The sequence below is a fragment of the Schistocerca nitens genome, chromosome 11, assembly GCF_023898315.1.
Source record: "Schistocerca nitens isolate TAMUIC-IGC-003100 chromosome 11, iqSchNite1.1, whole genome shotgun sequence".
Lineage (NCBI taxonomy): Eukaryota > Metazoa > Arthropoda > Insecta > Orthoptera > Acrididae > Schistocerca > Schistocerca nitens.
The window spans coordinates 173,770,095-173,793,124 of record NC_064624.1 but is presented as its reverse complement, the minus strand read 5'-3'; the positions used below and the strand labels follow the sequence as shown (position 1 = coordinate 173,793,124).

Below are 23,030 nucleotides of genomic sequence, written 5' to 3'. Positions count from 1 at the left end.
GTGCATCATCCCTTGATGTGAACTGCTACGTGCAAATAAGGAGCAACCACCTTGCACAATATCTGTACTTTTACCTACAAAATCTCCTTTATAATGTTCAGTTATGAGTTATCATTTGTCAGTAAGCGCAGGTGACTGCCCATCCCCAACTGTGCGCGCGCGCACACACACACACACACACACACACACACACACACACTTACTTTTACGGTGATGCATATCAGCTTAGTTGGCAACACACGTCCTGCAATGTGAAGTAGTCATCAGTTTCGTACTGGGGTGAAATATCGGGGAAGTTCACCAAAATTTGGTGTATACAAGTGCGTTCATCACAGTGCTTACCGTCAGTCTGCATTTAACCTATTTGTGATGCTCCTCTTTTATCTTTGTCCCTCTTGCCGCGACAACGGGTGGGTCATCGTCAGGTGTCCTTGTCGAGGATCAAACTGACACTTCTGAAAGCTGGGATAGTTTTTTGTATGTTTGTGTGCCTATCAGTGATGCGTGGAATTTTGCCTCTTTAAGGCAAGTACTGCCTTCTTGTATTTTCAGTGGCACTTAATTTGACAATTGGAGCATCTTTATTGATGCAAATGTCATAAGACAGAAACAAACCGCTATGTTGGAGCAACAATTTCCAAATTGTGGAGGCAAAATAAGATAACTTCCAGGTTACTTTGAGCCAATTGGTCTGTTGTGACACTACGTGAGATGTATCAGCTTTTTACTGTAATTATTCACATGTGTCTTGTACACAAACCAAATGTTATGGACTATTGGAGCAATGAGCTAATGCTAGATTCCTCTTTACCTCCAAAAATCATGAAAAAGAGACAGATTTAGATCAATTTACTTTATGCTTCAGGTGAATAACAATGAGAATTACGTACAAAGGGGTCAACCAAACCGTGATCCTATACACAAAATCTGACCTTTTTTTTGATAACTTTGTACTGAAAAGCAAGAACAGTTTTTATCCTGGCAAGAATCTCGCAGTTGAATGTGTGTGTCCATTCAGAGGGAGAATTCGATTTTGAGTGTATATCGAGAACAAAATGAGGTAAAAATTTTTCATTCTAAGTGATTATCAGCAACAGAATATGTTTTGAACTGTGAAGTGTACACTGGTGCAGCTGAAAAAGACAACAGTGCAGATTAAGTGGTGCTACGTTTGTGCAACGGTCTACATTCGGGTCTTACACTGAATGTGGGCCGGTTTTATACTTTTGTAAAATTATTTGAAAGATTGTTTGATGAGAGCACATCTGCTGTTGGCACAGTAATGAGAAACAGAAGAGGCCTAGCACAGAAATTCAAACAAAATAAGCTAAGAAGGGATGAAATAGTATTCAAGAGAAAAAATTCCATGCTAGCACTTCACTGGAAAGATACTAGGGATGTGTTTGCCCTTTGTACAAACATAGAATGACAAATAGTGTTACAAAGACAAAATGCAAGGCTGGGATGGCAGAAAAACTGAACCCTGATCTCATACTCGATTATAATAAAAATAAAACTGGTGTTGATTATGGAGATCAGCTAGTGGCCTCCTATTATTTTAAACGACGAACAATGAAATGGTGGAAAAAGTTATTTTTTCACGTATTTATGATGTGCGTGGTCAATTCTGTACAAGAAACTTCGGCCTGGCTTTCACATACAAACCAGCTTGTTTACTTTTATGGTGAACCTGGGAAAACCAATACGGTACTCGAGAAATCGGGTGAAGGTTTCAATGAAGATGAAAAGCAGGGTTCAGCAGCAAACAGGGTACTGCATTGTTTGTTCTGAGAAGGGCGCACACAGTACTGGCAGGTGAATGGGAAGGTGTGATATTGCTTGAAAAGTCTTCACGCCAAGAAAAATTTTGTTCAATGAAAAAGAGTTGTATAAATTTAATGAAATAGTTTTTACATTTATTTTATAATAAATTCTGATTTATTGCAATTACAATTTTTTTTCTGCCTCTGAATCTTCTAATTTTCAAAAATAATGATTCTGGGAATATGTGATATCTTTCAAAAACTTTAAACAAATGTTGAGTTATAGAATGATAATCCAAACATTAGTTAAAGGTTTTGCTTGTCATCATTATCTTTTGGTCAGGAGCCATGCAAAAAAAGTGCAAAAGTGTAAGACTTCTAAGGGATTTCAGCAGTTCCTGTGGCCCAACTGCAAAGTGTTGAAACACGTTATTGAAAGTGCCTCTACTGAAGTTCAAACCACATATTGAAGTACATTAATAGATGTCTGAATAATGTTGATGAGCTAGTATGTGTATGCTTAGTGGTTTTAATGCCCTGATGAGTATTGCCTTTTGATTCTGGTTGAGTTTCTGTTCCTTTCTGCCAGGTGATTTGTGAATTCGATACTTTTTATAGTTGACTCATGTGTTTTACATAATTTTTGCATTTTTGTTGCAGGACTGTGATGATTACACCGATCCACTCAGCTTTTGAGAAGAGGTAAGATAGATAATGTCTAATGAGGTTATGTTGCTACTTATAAAATACTGAAATGACACTGGGCTATCATTTGGGAGGATGATGATTCAAAATGTTGTCCTGCCATCCCAATTTAGGTTTCCTGTGATTTCCCTAAGTCGCTCGAGGCAAATGTCGGAATGGTTTGTTTGAAAGGGTTAGGCTGCTTTCTTTCTGCATCCTTCCCTAATCTGAGCTACTTGTACAATACTGAAATGGCACTGGACTCTCATTTGGGAGGACAATGGTTCAAACCCATGTCCAGCTGTCCCGATGTAGGTTTTCCGTGATTTCCCTAAATCACTCGATGTAAATGTCAGGATGGTTCCTTTGAAAGGGCACGGCCTTTTTCTTTCTCCAGCCTTCCCTAATCGGAGGTTGTGCTCCGTCTTTAATGACCTCGATGTTTGGCACTAATCTCTCGTGAAATACGGAAATGCTCATGGCAGGATACAAACAGTAGAGTGAGACTTAAACAGTTGCTGAAATCTCAGGTTACGATGTTCCTAAAAGATAACCAACGATAGCACATTAAACTGAAGTCCTTTTGTCAAATCTCTCAGTTGTTGAACTACATGAAACAGACTATTAATCTGATCAGCTCACAAACACCCATCAGAGTTGTAACTGATAGTCTAGAATACCTACAATGAAACTGTCATAAGTAAGGTTTGAATTATGGAGTGTGGAAGTGACCAGTCCTGAAATTCTAAAAGTTGTTCATACCCTGTAAATTCTCAGTTTTGCTGGGAAGTGATTTATTATGTGTTTTATACTCGCTATCAATTTTTGCTATTAGAATTCATCAAAATTTTAGGCATGTGGCAAGTTAATGGGGGGGTGTCTTAATTGTGCATCACTTTTTGTGACCACGCAGCCTGAATAACTGTGATTGCATGCCAAATTTCTGTACCATTTGAAGAAGGAAATTCAGAATAACAAGAGGTCAGAAAAATGATTCACCTTTTTTAGTTTATTCAAAAATCATCAGTTAATGTTGATCATACGTCAGTCTAATGCATTAAATTTAGAAGACCCAACCCTTTCTTTGTAACTAGCAGTTCTTCCAATTAATTTATATAAGTTTGCTGTTATAAATAAATTGCTCACAGTTGCAGAATTTGGTGGTAAATATTCAAAGCTTCCTCATAATCTTATTTATTACTTCGAGAATGAATTTCCACTCTGCACCGGACTGTGTGCCAATTTGGAACTTCCCGTCAAACGAATAACCGTGTGCCGAACCTGGGCTGAACCTGCCTTTGCCTTTCGTGAACAGTTGCTTTACCGACTGACTGTCGAGCCACAACTCGAGACACACCTTCACTTCCACCAGTACATTTGCTGCCTTCTAAACCTGAGACAAGTTCTCGTACACACCTCTCTAGAATGAGAACACTGCAGTGTTTTACTAGGAACAGTCCTTGTGCAGTTGTTGGCAATGTTACCTCAGTAGTAGTGCTGATTCTGTTTGGTACCAAGCTTTCTGCGGTTAGTTGGTTTAGTGACAGGTTTTTAAATGATCACACAACACTACAGTGGTTGGCTTGAAAACTTTTCATATTTGAAGATTTTAGCAGTAAATGATGGTGGGGGGACAAGATGCTTGTTTCAAGAAAGTGCACAGTAAAATTTCAATAAAATCTCAGAAGATATTTCTGGAGATCATATTTGTGCCACGAACACAAGTTGCATTACTACTGCTGTCGGCCATGCATTTAGCAGTTACCACTATTTACTTGCATAATCCTGATATAGTTTTGAATAGTGAGAACCTGAAATTGGAGGTAGTATTGCCACCTCTCGGTTTATAGTTGAATTATTAATTGGTATGAATAAAGCACGTCTCTTACAATGTTTCTCATTGATTGGCCATTTTCACTGTTTACAGCCGAGATTTTCATTTATTGACACCAATAATATTGCAATTATCAGCTTGTGATCAATAACTTAGGCAGGTCATATATCGCACTGACTCCGTAGTCGTATGGTTAGCATTGCTTCCTTGCTTCCTTTGGTACAAAAGGACCTAGGTTTGATTCCCAGAATGCCTTTCACCAACCCTCATAATGACTTAGTCAGCCATTTACAGCAGACCTGCAGTTTGACAGGGAACTCTGACCTTTTGTACATTTTAGGGTTTTTCAGATTAACAAATCATTGACAAAGGTGAAAGAAGTTACAAATGACCGATGAAAATCTTTGACTGGCAGTTGAATGTGAGACATTCAAATGTGTCATCTGACATATACTGAGGCACTGACCTGGGATGGTGAACTTAATAATTATTTTTGAACTATTTCAGAATCTAGTAGACTATAAAATTGAGAGTGTAGTTATAACCATTGTGTAATATATCGTGTTATATTTGAATGTATGTGTGCATGTATACAGGATGATGATGAAGAGCCCCAACAACAAACTTTCAGAGGTTGTTCAGGTACCTTCTGACTGTTTTGATATTAGAGACCCTCAGTCTCTGGCAGCTCGTTACAGACTTATTGCATTTAGTTCGATTTTGTGTCTCAGTTAGTGTTGTATCTGCATTGCACTGAAAATAGTGCAAAACAGTGTAAATGTCAATTTTGCACGCTGTGAGATTGGTTTCCATTTGCCAATGTTACTTACTGTTAACAGCATTGCCCTGAAGTTTGCATTCAGTGCCGATCGGTTCTGTCTAGGGTTTTGCTTTCCGGCAGTGTCAATTGTGCGTCGACAGTGGTTCAGCAGTACTGCGAGTGTGTTTACGGGTAAGGCACAGTGACGCTGTGCCGGGCTGTTCCTGCAGCAGTGGCAGCCACACATTATTGCAATGAGGTATTTAGTCCGAGGGTCGTCGCATATTGCCGGCTTCTTCACTCGCATCCCGATCTCCGTCGTTCACGGTCATTCCAGTCTCCTTCATTAAGACCTCTCGCCACCATTGTTTCATTGATGTCGTCTTTCCAGAATCTTACAGGACTACTGTGCTTTCTTCTCTGATACGGAGTCCGTTGCCATACGCGTTTTGGCCGTCTTGTGTCTGGCATACACTGTAAGTGACTGTACCAGAGTAGGCGCTTCCTTTCTGTGTAGTCTAGGATTGTGCTTTCGACATTCGTAACCTCTCTGATCCTATCATTTCTAATACGATCGAGCCTGGAATGTCCACAGCTCTGTCTCGACATTTAGCAGGCGATCTTTCTGCCTCTGAGTTATTTCCCACAACTCTGCTCCATATGTTGCGATGATTTCAATAATTGTATGGTAGATGGTACGGTTTGTTCTCAGCGTTCATTTTTTGTTCCAGAGAATACCATTTTGTTGTTTTATGGCTCACTTGCCCTGGCCAATTTTATTGTTTATATCATCCCTACTTCTACCATTGGACAACAGTGTCACTCCTAGATACTTAAAATTATGACACCCTTTAACACTATCAGCACAGAGTTGTAAGTCATTAAAAGCATTTTCTTCCACTTTCAGATTTTCTGTTTTAGATATGTTTATAACAATATCATATTCTTCTTTTAATTTGTGGAGCATATAATTTGCATCTTCCTCATCTTCAGCTACTAACACTTGGTTGTCAGCAAAAAATAAAGTGAACAAGATCTCATTGTCACTGAGAACCCACCAGACATTGAAATAAGTAATGATAATACACTCCTGGAAATTGAAATAAGAACACCGTGAATTCATTGTCCCAGGAAGGGGAAACTTTATTGACACATTCCTGGGGTCAGATACATCACATGGTCACACTGACAGAACCACAGGCACATAGACACAGGCAACAGAGCATGCACAATGTCCGCACTAGTACAGTGTATATCCACCTTTCGCAGCAATGCAGGCTGCTATTCTCCCATGGAGACGATCGTAGAGATGCTGGATGTAGTCCTGTGGAACAGCTTGCCATGCCATTTCCACCTGGCGCCTCAGTTGGACCAGCGTTCGTGCCGGACGTGCAGACCGCGTGAGACGACGCTTCATCCAGTCCCAAACATGCTCAATGGGGGACAGATCCGGAGATCTTGCTGGCCAGGGTAGTTGACTTACACCTTCTAGAGCACGTTGGGTGGCACGGGATACATGCGGACGTGCATTGTCCTGTTGGAACAGCAAGGTCCCTTGCCGGTCTAGGAATGGTAGAACGATGGGTTCGATGACGGTTTGGATGTACCGTGCACTATTCAGTGTCCCCTCGACGATCACCAGTGGTGTACGGCCAGTGTAGGAGATCGCTCCCCACACCACGATGCCGGGTGTTGGCCCTGTGTGCCTCGGTCGTATGCAGTCCTGATTGTGGCGCTCACCTGCACGGCGCCAAACACGCATACGACCATCATTGGCACCGAGGCACAAGCGACTCTCATCGCTGAAGACGACACGTCTCCATTCGTCCCTCCATTCACGCCTGTCGCGACACCACTGGAGGCGGGCTGCACGATGTTGGGGCGTGAGCGGAAGACGGCCTAACGGTGTGCGGGACCGTAGCCCAGCTTCATGGAGACGGTTGCGAATGGTCCTCGCCGATACCCCAGGAGCAACAGTGTCCCTAATTTGCTGGGAAGTGGCGGTGCGGTCCCCTACGGCACTGCGTAGGATCCTACGGTCTTGGCGTGCATCCGTGCGTCGCTGCGGTCCGGTCCCAGGTCGACGGGCACGTGCACCTTCCGCCGACCACTGGCGACAACATCGATGTACTGTGGAGACCTCACGCCCCACGTGTTGAGCAATTCGGCGGTACGTCCACCCGGCCTCCCGCATGCCCACTATACGCCCTCGCTCAAAGTCCGTCAACTGCACATACGGTTCACGTCCACGCTGTCGCGGCATGCTACCAGTGTTAAAGACTGCGATGGAGCTCCGTATGCCACGGCAAACTGGCTGACACTGACGGCGGCGGTGCACAAATGCTGCGCAGCTAGCACCATTCGACGGCCAACACTGCGGGTCCTGGTGTGTCCGCTGTGCCGTGCGTGTGATCATTGCTTGTACAGCCCTCTCGCAGTGTCCGGAGCAAGTATGGTGGGTCTGACACACCGGTGTCAATGTGTTCTTTTTTACATTTCCAGGAGTGTATATCACTGATAACCCCAAAGGAAGTCCAAAATGCATTTAATGCCACAAAAAACTGAAAGTCGCCAGGTTCGGGATTAATTTATATAGAACTGGTTGAAGCGGCTCCGTCAAAACTCCTTGAGATTTTGGCAGTGATTTTTGACAAATCCCTTAGAGGTGATGAAGCCCCAAAGGAGTGGAAAAAGGCAGTAATTACATCAGTATCTAAGAAGAGCAACAGGAGAACTTACGCAGACTATTGTGGTATTAGTGTGATGGCATACACGGTTAGAGTATACGGCCGTATCCTAAAAAAAAAAAGAGGATAGAAGAAGAAATAACTGAATCTGAAAAACAAAATGGATTCAGATCCGCTCGCTCCTGTACTGATGGAGTATTCACCCTCAGAAACCTAGTGGAGAGGAGGACAGCAAGGGGCTTTGTACACCTCCAGAAAGTTTGTGACACAGTTCCACAGAACAAGCTACGGACAAGTCTGATTGATAACGGCGTGTCACTGAGCTGTGTGAAAGCAGTCAGACTCCTCTAATGATGTTGTACAGCAATGGTTAAAGTGAGAAATCGACTGTCTCGAGAGTTTGAGGTGACAGAGGGAGTACGCCAGGGGTGCACCCTCGCTCCTACACTCTTTAAGATCTACCTAGAGGAGGCATCAAAATCCTAGAAAAGGAGATGCGGAGGAATATTGCAGAATTACTGTGTAATGGTCCATTGGTGACCGTAGGTCCCGTATACCAAAATACTGAAGGTATTCCCGAACAACCTCTCAAAGCTTTTTGGTGGAGTTCTGGTGCACCCTTTACACACTGAGATGAAAAAAGTTATGGGGTAGTCATACGTACGAATACAAATGGTGGTAGTATCGTATCCACGAGGCATAAAAGGGCGGAGCTGTCATTTGCACTGTGGTGATTCACGCGAAAAGATTTCTGACGTGATTACGGCCCCACTGGGAATTAACAGACTCCGAATGAAGAATGACAGTCGGAGCCAGACGCGTGGCACATTTCGGAAATCCTTTGGAAATTGAATGTTACAAGATCCACATTGTCGAGAGCGTGCCAAATTTCAGGCGCTACCTCTCACAGTGGACAATGCAGTGGCCGACGGCATTCAATAGAGAGTAGGTACTTTTGCGTAAAGGTTGTCAGTGCTAACAGACAAGTAATACTGCTTGAAATAATCACAGAAATCAGTGTGGAATGTATGACGAACATGCCATCGGCACACTATGGTGAAAGTTGCCGTTAATGAGCTGTGGTGGCAGACAGCCGACGAGAGTGCTTTTGCTGACGACACAATTTCCCCTGCGACGCCTCTCCGGGGCTCGTGACTCTATCGGTCGGATGCTAGACGACTGGAAAACCGTGGCCTGGCGAGGTGAGTCCCGATTTTAGTTGGTAAGAGCTGATGGTAGAGTCGGTGTGGGGTGCAGACTTCACGAAGCCACAGAACCGTGTTGTCGATGAGGCACTTTCCGAGCCGGTAGTGGCTCCGTACTGGTGTGGGCTGTGTTTACATATGCAGGACTGGGTCCTGTGGTCCGACTGAACCGATCTGTGGCTCGAAATATTTATATTTGGGTACTTGGAGACCATTTCAAGCCATTCGAGGACTTCACCTTCTCAAACGACGATTGAATTTTTACGGATGACAGTGTGTTCGTAATAGGTTTTAAGAACATTCTGGACAGTTCGAGCGAATGAATCGGCCACCCGGGCTGCCGGATACGAATCTCGTAGGATGTAATCGAGAGATCAGTTCGTGCGTAAAGTTCTGCACTGGCAACATTTTCACAATTCTGGACGGCTGTGGAGGCGGAATGGTTCAATATTTCTGCCGGGGACTTCCCGCTACTCGTCGAGTCCGTGCTACATTGAGTTGCTGCATTGTGCCGGGCAAAAGGAAGTCCGACACGGTATTGGGAGGTGTCCCGTGACTTTAGTCATCTCGGTATAATGTTTCAGTGCTTTTGATGTAAATCTTTGCCACTTACGGCCAACACTGTTTTTCATTCTGTTGCATATTGTTTTTATATCAAAAGTTTTAATTGAGCAGAACACTTATTAATCAAGAAATAAAAACTCTTGCATTATAAGCTGTTAAACTTGATTAGTCTGTCCAATGATAATACCGAGAGAAAAGCTGTGGGTGATCGGCCTTTAGTTCAAAAATGAACTCTAGGTTTGTGCTAGTCTTAAATTCTATATTTTCATCTGGAGGCCAAATAAGCACTCGTATGGCCAGTTTCTGGCTGCCCCCTTCTCTCTCTCTCTCTCTCTCTCTCTCTCTCTCTCTCTGGCAAACTTGAATTTGTAATTAGTTGCACCATTCAACTTTTCGGCTAATTATTATATTATCCCATTTATGATTCTTGCAGACCTGCTGGTAGTAGTGACTGTAGCACGGCAGACGAATTGAGCACGGCAGAAGAGACAGGTATGTATTTACAACCATTTACGGTGTTTTAATGAGTCAAACTCAATCCAGTAAGTTTTCATCCAACAAGTTGTACACCACATCAAAAGTAGTGACCAGTTAATGAAATATAATGAGATTTTCATTCCGCAGTGGAGTGTGAGCTGATATGAAACTTCCTGACAGATTAAAACTGTGTGCCAGACCGAGACTTGAACTCGGGACTTTTTGCTTTCGCAGGCAAGTGCTCTACTATCTGAGCTACCCGAGCACGACTCACGACCCGTCCTCACAATTTTACTTCTGCCAGTACCTCGTCTCCTACCTTCCAAACTTCACAGAAGCTCTTCTGCCAACCTTGCAGAACTAGCACTCCTGGAAGAATATCGGCGCACACTCCGCTGCAGAGTGAAAATTTCATTCTGGAAACATCCCCCAGGCTGTGGCTAAGCCACGTCTCCGCAATATCCTTTCTTCCAGTAGTGCTAGTCCTGCTAGTTTCACAGGAGAACTTCTGTGAAGTTTGGAAAGTAGGAGACGAGGTACTGGTGGAAGTAAAATTGTGAAAACAGGTTGTGAGTCGTGCTTGAGTAGCTCACTTGGTAGAGCACTTGCCTGCGAAAGGCAAAGGTCCTGTCTTCGAGTCTCGGTCCGGCACACAGTTTTAATGTGTCAGGAACTATCAGTTAATGAAATAGTTCCCAGGCACAGTCTTTCAGTGAGCTGACCACATTTCCATCATGAAGTGCACTGGTGAACTGATTGCCTACAAACGGCTCCTGCGGTGGTACAGTTCGTCGAGTTGCTCACTAGCTCCTAGGTAATCAGGTCACCACGCCACTTGATGAGGGAAATGTGGCTGCTCTTCAAAATACTGTGCGTGTCGGACACTGACATCCTTCAGTCCACCTGTGAACTTCAATCATGAATTATGTCAGGAGGAGTCAAAGAATCACAGGAGTAACGAGTTGTTGTTGTCTTCAGTCTGAAGTCTGGTTTGGTACAGCTCTCTCCCCTACTCTGTCCTCTTCATGTCAGCATAACAGTGTACATCCACTTGATCCCTCACTCACTCACCCACCACCCTAACCTAACCTAAACGACTCACTCACTCACTCATCCACCCATTCTTCCACTCCATTATGAAACTGATGATTTCTAGATAACTCCCAATGTGTCCTTTCAACGAACACCATCATTGGTCAACCTCTGCTGTAAATATCTTCATCCCAATTCTGTTAAATACCTCTTCATAATTACTTGATCTACCAATGTAGTCTTTAGTCTTCAGTATTCTTCTGTAGCACCACAGTTCTTAGTCTGACCTGCCTATTGCCCACAAATCATTTCCATAAAAAACACTCCACGCAAATACCTCCAGAAAACACTTAAATTTATGTTCAGTGTTAATAAACTTCTTGTTTGGATTATATTGCTAAATTATCCACAATGCACTTACTTTAATTTGTTTTCTGAGAAACTTGGGTTCCCGACATACTCAAGTATCCACATACTCGAATGAATACTATCGCATTTGTGGAATAAAGAAATAAAAATAAATATGGCTGACACAGAGGAATGTTACGGCTAGTTTATTGTTCCTCTTCCTGAGCTGATATTTGGCTTGATAAATTTTTGATTGGTGTACATACCAAAACTGGTGTCACTGCACTGCAAATCTGGATCTAGTGGATTATACTGGGAATATTAAATACTGGCATGAAATAATGCAGTTGAATGTAAAAAGTTTTCACACTACAGGTTATCCCTGAAAACCAGCCCTGAGGTGAAGTGGGTTTGACACAGTTTTACAGGCCTGCAGCTAGCTGCCGTCCCCTTTGTTTCACAAACAGTGATGCAGCTGTGTCGAACTGTGTTTGGGGCTTATACACTGGGAATAAAATAAAATTTTTTGGGCGAATATTGTATTTCATTATACAGCGTGTGTTTATGATACTGGAAAATCACACTGTAGAACACAGTATTATGGCAATGAGGTGCCATATTCAGACACAGTTTAATGCTACAAAAGGACTCGACATCAAAACAACTCTCAAGCTTTCGATAAATTCGAATGGACGGGCAGTGATGATCTACTTAGTGAGGTTGGCCCCAGGACAACTGCAGTTACTGCAGAAAATGTTATCACTGTTTCTGGATAATTAGCAACATTAAAGGAAATTCATACAAAGAATTGCAGCAGAGACTGGATTGAAGTGCTTCAACACAAATACAGTTCGGGGAAACAGTCTAAATACTTCCATTCAAAATCCAAAGTCACCAGGTTGCGCTCACACCTGCTGTGTGGCAAACAGCTGGTTTTGCAATCCAGGTTCTCATAATGAATGGTAATGAGGATTTGAAGTTGGCTGCATTTGGTTCACAGATGAAGCACACTTCCAAATGAATGGATTTGTGAACAAGAAAATCTGGTAGTATTGGGATTTTGAAAATCCACATTTGTGTCAAACAAAACAACTTCGTTCTTCCAATGTTGTTGTTTTGGCTTTGATATGCGACCGATCCATTGTCGGCTCCTTCTTGCTGTGAGAGGACCGGTGAATGTTGCACAGCAATTTTGGAACAGTTCGCCACCACAACACGTGTTTAGAGAGTGACTAGGCACCGAGTGTGAGATGGGGCCTGACCGCATCACACAGAACAGACGTTTGCTTATTTGCCAAATATTTTGGGAATAGTCATTGCGTCAGGCTATCCTAAATTGAACGGTGCGAGCACAGATTGGTCTCCGTATTCGTCCAGTCTGACACTTTTTGGTTCAGTTTTGTTCAGCAAAGTCAAAGACCATGTCTGTCGGAAGTATTCAAGCGAGCTGGACGAGGTTCAGTCATTCGTATTGCAGTTAAATTCATTTCTGTTCACACTACAAGGTATGATGCCAAATTTAGTTGGACCACATAACTACTGCAGGCAGTGGACGTGTTGAAAAGATTGATGTGAGTGCAAGGAGTGCTGGCCAAGGACAAGTTTGCTTTTCCTAGTGATATGAGCTTTACACTGTCCAGAACCATGGCTTAATAGTTCATTCATGCACAGCCAACTTTGCATAATAAACTTGGCAAATGTCACTAGTTCATTTGATGTCAACAAACTGAACTCCACTGCTTTGTATTCATGATGTTGTGCAGCCTCTATGAAGTATGTATACACACACACACACACACACACACACACACACAGACACACACACTTAAGAGGGGCGTTTGAAAAGTCCATGGAAAAATTAAAACTACTTACGTGTTTGGGGTAAACCTTTTTTATTTTTCGACGGTCCCCTTTTAGACTTATGCAGTTTGTCCAACACTGTTCTAATTTGTTGATCTCTTCAGAATAATAGAGCTATTAGTCGCTGCAATCACCTCCTTGTTTGAATAAAATCTTTGTCCCGCCAGACATTTCTTCAAATTGGGGAACAAATAGTAGTCCGAGGGAGCCAAGCCTGGAGAACAGGAGGGATGTGAAACGAGTTGGAATCCTATTTCCATTAATTTTGTGACCACAACTGCTGAGGTGTGTGCTGGTGCTTTGTCGTGATGGAAAAGGACTTTTTTGTGGTCCAATCACCGGCGTTTTACTCGCAGCTCGGTTTTCAAATGGTACAGTAACGATTAATAATATGCACCTGTAATAGTTTTACCCTTTTCCAAATAGTCGATGAGGATTATCCCTCGTGAATCCCAAGACAGTCACCATAACCTTTCTGGCTGAAGGAGTGGTATTTGCCTTTTTTGGTGCAGATTCTCCCTTGGTAACCCATTGTCTAGATTGTTGTTTGGTCTCAGGAGTATAGTACCGTATCCATGTTTCATCCACAGTGACAAAACGATGCTTAAAGTCCTGCGGATTCTTCCTGAACAACTGCAAGCCATCCTTGCAACATTTCACACGATTCTGATTTTGGTCAAGCGTGAGCAATCGCGGAACCCATCTTGCGGATAGCTTTCTCGTGTCCAAATGTTTATGCAAAATATTATGTACCCGTTCATTTGAGATGCCCACAGCACTAGCAATCTCACACACCTTAACTCTTCCGTCATACATCACCATATCAGGGATTTTATCAATGATTTCTGGAGTCGTAACCTCCACAGGTCATCCAGAACATTCAGCATCACTTGTGCCCATATGGCCACTTCAAAAATTTTAAACCACTTATAAACTGTTCTAATCGAAGGTGCAGAGTCACCGTAATGTTTATCTAGCTTCTCTTTAGTCTCCTGAGGTGTTTTGCCATTCAGAAAGTAATGTTTAATCATCACACGAAATTCTTGTTCGTCCATTTTTTGAAAATCACTCGACTTCCTTGATTCACACGAATGCCAAACACAAACAAATAGACCAATATGACTGAAACTCGGTGTGCGTTCTTTCCAAAGATGCTACTAACTAAACATGACCTCGATATGTGCCAGTGGTGCCATCTCTCAGACTTTTCAAATGTCCCTCGTACTTATCTACATACATAGTATGATATATGAGCCAATGTGTAATAAATGTATATGTTATATGTAATACAATTAGGGCGTGCTGCAAACCGGCTAAAAAATAATGTCGATGAGATGGATGATTTAAGATCAAAATTATTAATGAAATAGATTTTTGGACAACATGATTGTGGAGAGAAGCAGCAATTAGTGTGATTAATCAGTAATTCAAAAACAGTCTTAATCACATTTATTATGTTAAAATACCGCCAACCGGTTTCAACCTGACGTAGGGGTCATCTTCTGCGCATTTACACCACTGGTCGACTTCTGGTGGTGTCACTCCTGTCGACATAACGGCAGGAAACTAATAGTTAATGTAATAGCTTTTGGCAGTTCTAAGAAATGAAGTACAAATTAATTAATATAAAACCTGTTGTTTTCTATTTGCCTAAGCACAGGGTGGTTACAATTAAACTTTTGCTACTCGAACCGGTGCAGACGGAAAACTGTTTCCCGTTTGGATACCCAACTTTATAGCAATGAGAGACTGTGCACTGCAAGATTTGTGTTTTCAGCAATATTAGTGCCGCGAGTTACTGCTAGGTGCTGGTACCAGTATGGCAACATAAGGCTGAATCGTGAGAATGAGTGTACGAGGTGTGTTTTTTAAGTAAGATCTGTTTGAACATAAGTACACAACGAAAAGTTATTTCAAAAAAGTAAAATTATTTTCAGAAATTACATACTTCACTCTATTTTTTGACATAGTTGCTAAGTTTGTTGAAACGTGTATCATACCTCTCAACCAATTTTAAAATACCCTTTTCATAAAAAATTTCCGCCTGCTACGATAACCGAGAGGCAACTGCCGTTTTCACATTGTTGTCATTGTAACGGTTGCCACTGAGGTGTCGTTTGAGGTGGCGGAGCAGATGGTAATCGCTCGGTGCAAGATGGGGACTGTAGGGTGGGTGGTCTAAAACTTCCCAGACACGACTGTCAAATCACTTGCAGGTGTGACCTGCAGTGTGAGGTCTTGCATTGTCACAGAGGAGGACAATTCCCTTTGTTAGCATGCCACGTCTTTTGCTTTGAATTGCTCTGCATAGCTTTCTCAGGGTTTGGCAATATGCTTCTGCATTGATAGTGGTTCCTCGTTGCATATCCCAAAACACCGATGCCACAATTTTGCACTGGAACAGGGTCTGTTTGGCCTTCACCTTTACAGGTGTGTGTGTGTGTGTGTGTGTGTGTGTGTGTGTGTGTGTGTGTGTGTCCATTCCATGCTCTGTTGTTTCGATTCGGGCGTGACGTGCGAAACCCATGTTTTGTCTCCAGTTATGATCTAACTCGACAAGCCGTCACCTTCATCGTGATAATGAGTTAAGAACTTCATCGCACACTCAAATCTTCAGTTTTTGTGGTCCTCTGTTAGGATTTTAGGGACCCAATGGGAGCACAGTTTCCTAAACCTTAGGTGTTCAGAATCAATGTTGTAAAGCACTGATTTCGACACATCAGGAAATTCGTTTGAGAGACTTGTTATTGTGAAGTGCTTGTTCTCACGAATCTTCGCTTCAATTGAAGCCACCAAATTGTCTGTAATCAAAGAAGGGCGACCGGAGCGGTCCTCATTGTGGACATTGTCATGACCATATTTGAATTCTTGTACCCACTTACGCACTTTGCTTTCACTCGTAACAGTATCACTGTACACTTCACAAATCTGTCAACGAATTTCTCCAGCAGACAGGTTCCTTGCTGACAAAAACCGTATCACCGAGTGAACCTCACTCGTGGCAGGGAGTTGATAGTCTTAAACATTTTGAAAGCACAGAACAGAACCTTACAGATTAGATAGAGAGCTGAAACTGAGCACAGTTGTTCCTGAGGTGTGCCGGTACACGACGCATGCACTTGTTGCAGTATGTGGGTGAATTACTAGAGTCTACAACAAAATGGACCTTACTTAAAACGCACGCCTCGTACATTACAGTTGCAGGCAGTCAACACAAACCTGTAGCAGGCGAATAGAGCTTTACTCGTAAAGGAATACTGAGAGGTCCTCTTTCCACAATGTGGTGGAAGAACACAATTCAGAAGTCGGTATTAATTGACGGCGTGAGAATTGCTCGTGGGAGAGGCTGATGGCCAATTGTGTCACAAATTGTTGAATAGGTTTTTGTTGCCACAGCTGAAGATTACTGGATGCAGTGTGCAATCTTCGAGCAGTGCGCGAACTGTCGTGACAGCTGAACTTTTCACGGTCCACCGTTCAAAAAGTGCTGTGGACAATTAATTGTGCAGTTCCAAATTGACGACAATGTGGGTGGTGGTCACATTGGGCAACGTTTGTAAAATGGAACCTAAATGTGGTATGCAATCAATAAATGATCCCTGTTTAGTTGTCATGTCGTCCGCATGTTCTTCCAGACGTTTCCACAGAGTTTCATTGTCCTACAATCTTAAAAGCTTAATTATAACCACCTCTACTTTTCTGTGGAGAATGATGGGTGGAACACAAACATTTAACAGTAAACAGCTTTGACACTGGCTCTATTTCTAGACAGTGTTCACACATTCAGACATTCTGTGCCACACCCATCAGTCTCCTGTAGGTGAGTGGTTGCTTTTCCCTTATTTTACATTTTGCTCCAGCCATGGATTTCCACTGTTGTTAAAGAACTTTTATCTCTTATTGCGATTGTATAATTCAGAGTTACATTGAACTGTTCCATCAGCAATAGTGAGAACCATTAAGGAGGACAGGTGTTGTGGAACTAAATGTAAGAATTCAGAGAGGCGGCTTAAAAAAACTTCTGCAAGATGTATGGTGTGTCCTACTTCTTTTGAAGCAGAAGTAGTAAACCTTTGTTCCAATTTTGGGGAATTGTCATTTTTTGCAGACATTCTATATTGTGTAATACTTTTTCTTCCCCTCGCTTCAATTTGTTTTCAATCCCACAGGTCAACACGAGGCCCTGGAGCTACACGAAGAAGACAACTCGCAAAGCCCGGGAGCTACGTGAGGAAGACGTTTCGCCACTGACGTGGAGACGAGTAGTGGTAACAGCTCGGAGAATGACGTGTGCTGTTGCCGAGTGCTGCACCGGAATCTCACAAGTCAGAAGAGTACGAAACTCGGACGATACGTCGTGGAGACGGAAGAAGTATTCGTAACGTGTACCGAGCACGTGTCTGAGTGTCCTCGGACCCTACACTGCCGCCATTGTAATTGGGCACGTACAGTCTCGTACACCTGTGAGGTGACGTGCCAATTGTCATTTGTATTGTGAGAAAGCAAATGTGCAGCTGCTAACAGCGGCGTGCTGGGAGTCTGGGGCCTTGCCCGCTCGTGCGAGATATCTGGCGTGGCGTTTAGATTGCCTTACGTCGAATGATTCCGGGTGTATACATTGTACTTAGTTGAGAGAGCTCTTTTGTTTCTATTTTGGGGGAAGACTTTAGAAAAACCTCTGTAAGACTCCAAACACGGTGTGTGTAACTGGACATTTGTTGTGATATGTAACTCAGTCTCATTGGCACAGTAACATTCATTAGAGACCAGTTTTCAATGTTCAGCCTCCAGTTTTGAGTTTGCTGCTACAGAATGAAAGCCGAGGTTAATGGCGCCAACTTGTGAGCAATTAAATTTTACTGTGCAAGTAACACTGTGAATTGCATACCGTTCTGTGAACACGTGGCATTGCCCTGTGCAGTCGTGGCAAATATTACCAGACTGTTGCAACAAGTTAAGTGATGTCATAGAAATCTTCACATAGAAAAGGGGCGTGATACTTGTGTGTATTGTGTGTCTAATAATATTGCAGTATCAGAAGTGTGTAAGCTTCTGAGGACTATAAGTACTGACCATGAAGCGTGTACTATAGCTTTGTTACTCTTTGTTTTAAATATTTTATATATGTGTATATGTATGTATACATATTTTGAGGTGGTCTTTTTTAATATATAATTCCGTTTTTGGCAATTCAGAATCGAGCTTTGGAGGGATACGGAGAGAACAGATCGTGTGCTCTGGGCAACTGTGTTGGGCATATTCCAGTATTCTTGTTCCCCTAAACTTTTTACCTTTATAGCTCCCTCTAGTACTATAGAAGTTATTCATCGTTGTCTTTACATGCCCTATTGAAAGATGAAATTTTGCCAGTGTTAGAGCTGAATTTCTGAAGCCAATAACCATACAATGGATATAAAATTCACACCTCTTTTGTTACCTTGTTTCTGTCATTAATGCACCTTTGTTTTTCAAGATCTAGTTTGGTGTTACATGCTATGTATACCTTTCTCTCTCTCTCTCTCTCTCTCTCTCTCTCTCTCTCTCTCTCTCTCTCTCTCCCCCCCCCCCCCCCTCTCTCTCTCTCTCTCTCTCTCTCTCTCTCTCTCTGTGTGTGTGTGTGTGTGTGTGTGTGTGTGTGTGTGTGTGTGTGTGTGTGTGTGTTCGTTCATTGAAGCACATTATGGTGTAGTATTCTGAGGTCCATGTTGACACTTGGGCACGACTTTGGTAGCTCCATACAGCACCTGCTGTCATGTTGGGATTTATGCTTGACAAACTCTGTCACACATTGCGCAAGCAGTACCTCAAACCAGCTATGAAATACAAAGCAAATATTTCAACATTTCTAGGATATCATTTACATACAAATGATCTCTTGGTCCCATTCAATTACAATTATAAGTATAATAAAATTAGTTGTACACACCTTGGTTCATTTATAGGCAATGAGGGGACAGAAATTTTTGCACCACTAAGGCTCATGAGGAAATTCACAAATTTAATTCAGCTGAATTCTGCATCATTTCCCTTCTTTTCATTATGTTGCACATATTTTTTTCCCTATGATTCTGCAGATAACATCACCTCTTTATCAGTAGACCTAATTTCCAGCAACTTTATCTTGTTTTTAGTTTTCCAGCTGTCTCTGTCCAGCAATAATTCTGAAACTCGCTCTACTTGCTCGTAGATATCTATGTATTACTAGCAATAGTACCCAATTGTGTGAAATAATAAGTGTTGATTTGTAAAAACTTGAAAACTTACGTAGTGCAGATTTTCCTTACTGCTATCCTTGTATGAGTTTGGGTAAACTTGTTACTGTTTGTATTCCCGACTTTCTTAGTGTGCTTTCACTTTCAACTTGTCTAAAAATCATCTTTGATTTCATTGGCACAAGAACATGTTGTATCCAGTGATCACACTCCCATTTTCAAACTGGTTATGTGTCTGGGAAGGTGATACGCCATTTCTGCTACATCCAGACAGTATGGAGATGGTCATCCAGAAAAAAGACCATTTAGTTATACAAAATGAAAAACAATACATTTACTGGAAAACTAGATGGTTATGTAGAGAAATGAAGCAGGCTTCATGTACGCTACAGAACTAATGGCTAGTTGTAAGACCCACACCATAGGCAGCACGAGTAAGTTCGCCATTTGAATTGATCGAGCAGTTCATCGGTTGCAGCAGCAATGTGAGGGAAGGCACTGTTGTGAAGAAGCTCAATTCCTCTAGAAGGCATTCCTCACTTCCCACTTTGGATGGCTCGCCATCATTTTATTAGTCTCACAATAACTATTTGCATTAGTCACAAAGCCTTGTGACAAGAAAGGCACCAGAAGAACACCTTTACAGTCCCAAAAGACAGTTGTCGTGACCTTTCGTGGTGAGAGTGTCAGTCTGAATTTTCTCAGATTTTGCTCACGAGGGGTGATGTCTCTAGAGTGATCTGAACTTGTTCCCCTCGGTGATGTGACACGTCTAGGTCTCATTGCCAGTCACGGTTTAACCTAGAAAGGTATCTCCTTCTGTGTGACATCAAATCGAGAATGTCAGTGCTGAGCTTTTTGTCAGTCAGTGTGTTGTAACAGAACCACTCTGCTCGACTTTTGTCGTAGCTGGGATGTTCCGACGCAGTTCCTGAGCGAGGAGCAAGAAGTGATCAGGAAAACAATATGCAATTTGTCAAGAGGTTCTGTGAGCTGTCCCCCCACAGTCAGCATTGTGTGAGAGGCGGCATTGTCTTGATGCAGTGTCCACTGTCCTTGCCATTTCATGGGATGTTTTCTTCAGATCGCCTCACTCAGTCATTTTAAAATGTGCGCGTAGAGAGGCTGATAGCTCATAATGTGTACATTTGTGAACACTTTACGTCGTGGAAGACGATGGGTGGTACGTTAATCACAGAGAAATCCTCACTCGGTCCCAGCAAGGGGAAGAAGAAGGAGAAGAAGAAGAAGAAGAAGAAGAAAGAGGTCAAATGATAATGTCTGCAGGCCTGAAGCTTAACCCTTCAAGCCGGTAGTTTCCGGGCGCGTGCCTAGCCTACTGGCGGTAGTTTATATGGCTGGCTAGCCCCAGAATGCAGCGTTTCAGTGAAATTGCTCTAGGATGGGAATTACTTGTTCATATGTTATGAAAATTTCAGGAATTGGTATCAATACATATTTATTACGATTAATTAAAAAAAAAAAACCACTGTAACTTAAACTTTACAATGAAGTAACACATTATAGTTACCAACTTCACTTAAATTTTGTTATCACAAGCTGATAGCTGAAACAAGGAAAATAAAAGTCTTACAGTAGGATTTATTGTTGGTAGAAAGAATATGGCACTGGATTATGTTTTATAAAAGCGAAATGAAAGGTTTTATTTTAAAAAATTACAATGCACAACTAAATTACAGTACATTATGTATAAATCATTTCTACGTGTAATTGGCTTTTGTATGAAATAGTTCAAAGCATTCTGGCATGCACAGTGCAACATCACACGTTGCACAATAATAAGTTGTATCTTTCCTCTTCCACTTTCCAGTTTCTTTCTTAGCCCTGTCACCACACACTTTGCACGATCTGCATGGCCTCGCTTTGTTGTCAGTTGGAGGGATTTTTCTTCCAAAATGACACCCAGTTAGTCTGTCGCCTACAGTCGAAGGGTTCACTCCCACTTGTTCCTCCCCTGCCATCGTGGCCAGTTTTTCTCCAATCACAGACACGAATTTATGCAGAGAACATGGTTGTCTGTGTGACATTTTATACATTATGTAACTGTTTACTATTCCCCGAATGAAAAGATGGAAGAAAAGCTTCTTCCACCATTTCATACTTCTATTTTTGAAGGGATAGTAAGCAACAAGTTGATCACTTCAGTCGACACCTGTCTTTTTTATATTATAATCGAGGACTGCGTCAGGCTTGAGTTTTTTTATACGGCCCCCTGTAGCCCTGACAGTTACGTCAGATACTGTTGCCCCATGTTTTGAAGACAACGCTGCCACATTCCTGGTGTCCTTCCACTTACAAGCCATCATATGTGGTCTGTCTCTGAATGTCATTTCACCTTTCTTCAGTACAGCTTTTTTCAAACTCTTAGGCATTTCTTTTCTGTTTAGCAGAACAGTGCCAACACCTAAAGTGTCTTTGCTCCATAAGAAGTCAATAACTTTAGGGCTAGTATAAAACCGGTCCATGTAAACAGTGTGACCTTTAGTTAAGTAGGGTGAAAGTAGACATTCAAACAACGGAATAATTGTTAAGTCGTCACCTTTGCCTGTTTAAACCTCCGTATTTAGAACATAGACAGTGTTTGAGTCACACACAAAGAACAGTTTGATGCCATACTTCTCTGGTTTGTTCTTCATATAAAGGCACTCACTCCTTCGTCTATGGTCAAATTCTCACTTGGCACTAGAGAGTTTCTGAAGCTCTGCACAAGACAATCAAAATATGGCCTGATTTTATGTAAAGGATCACGATTTGGCTGTCCACGTTTTATGTATGTATGTATCATTATTATTTATATGCATCATTGCCAAAATTGACTTGAAACGATCTCGGGACATCAGTCGAGCTGCAAATGTGGAGTGAAGAATGGGAGCTGTGGACCAGTAATCTGCTATGGATGACTTCTTTACCAGGCACATGTGAATTACTATAGAAAAAAATTTATAAACCTCTGCTAAAGTAACAGGTTTCCAATGCGACCACAAACTCTGTTCCTCGATTTGATGGTACGCCTCAAGTTTGCAATGGTATTTGCAGCATACTTGTTTGTTTCTCGTTTCACAAGCTTCGCCATATTCCTGTCGAAATTGTTTTCAAAAAAGTCAAATTCAGTTGATTTGGCATCGAGTGGAACTGTAATTCTCGGAACTTCTCCATAAACAGTGTTCCTTACAGGAGGTGCAGACACGGGAATGTCATCCCATCCCGAGTCAGCATCGCTGTCTGCCCCGGGTCTTCTTACTGGATGTACTCGACGTGTAGGTTGAGGTTTCGGTTGATGAACTAAAATGACAATATGAAAGTAGATTTGTAAATTTAGGGTGTCATAATTTTGCTCTAAATCAACAGTATTCTTATTGGTAATGAGAAAGATAAAGTTGAGAATAATTACCATTTTCAACTTCATGATCAGGAACCGCTTGCTCTACATTCTGGGGTGTCTCCACACCATCAGTTTGATCTTCAGTTTCTGTAAATTAGTCGTATGTAGGATTTGCTAACTTGTATTGTATTATTTACCTAAATACCTAAACAAGTTATTAGATAACACTGGCCAATATTGTTTACTTTTATTACAGTTATG

General features: G+C 42.1%; 1 protein-coding gene across 1 annotated transcript in view; it reads left to right on the top strand.

Moving 5' to 3' along the window:
• Positions 1-18,404, top strand: part of LOC126212991 (uncharacterized) — a 238,705-nt gene extending 220,301 nt beyond the window's left edge. Inside the window, exons 14-15 of the mRNA XM_049940533.1 lie at positions 2,424-2,465; positions 17,384-18,404. Of these exons, the coding sequence (XP_049796490.1) occupies positions 2,424-2,459 (36 nt within the window). The 3' untranslated portion in view covers positions 2,460-2,465; positions 17,384-18,404. The remainder of the gene's footprint in view (positions 1-2,423; positions 2,466-17,383) is intronic.
• The last annotated feature ends 4,626 nt before the right edge of the window (positions 18,405-23,030 follow it).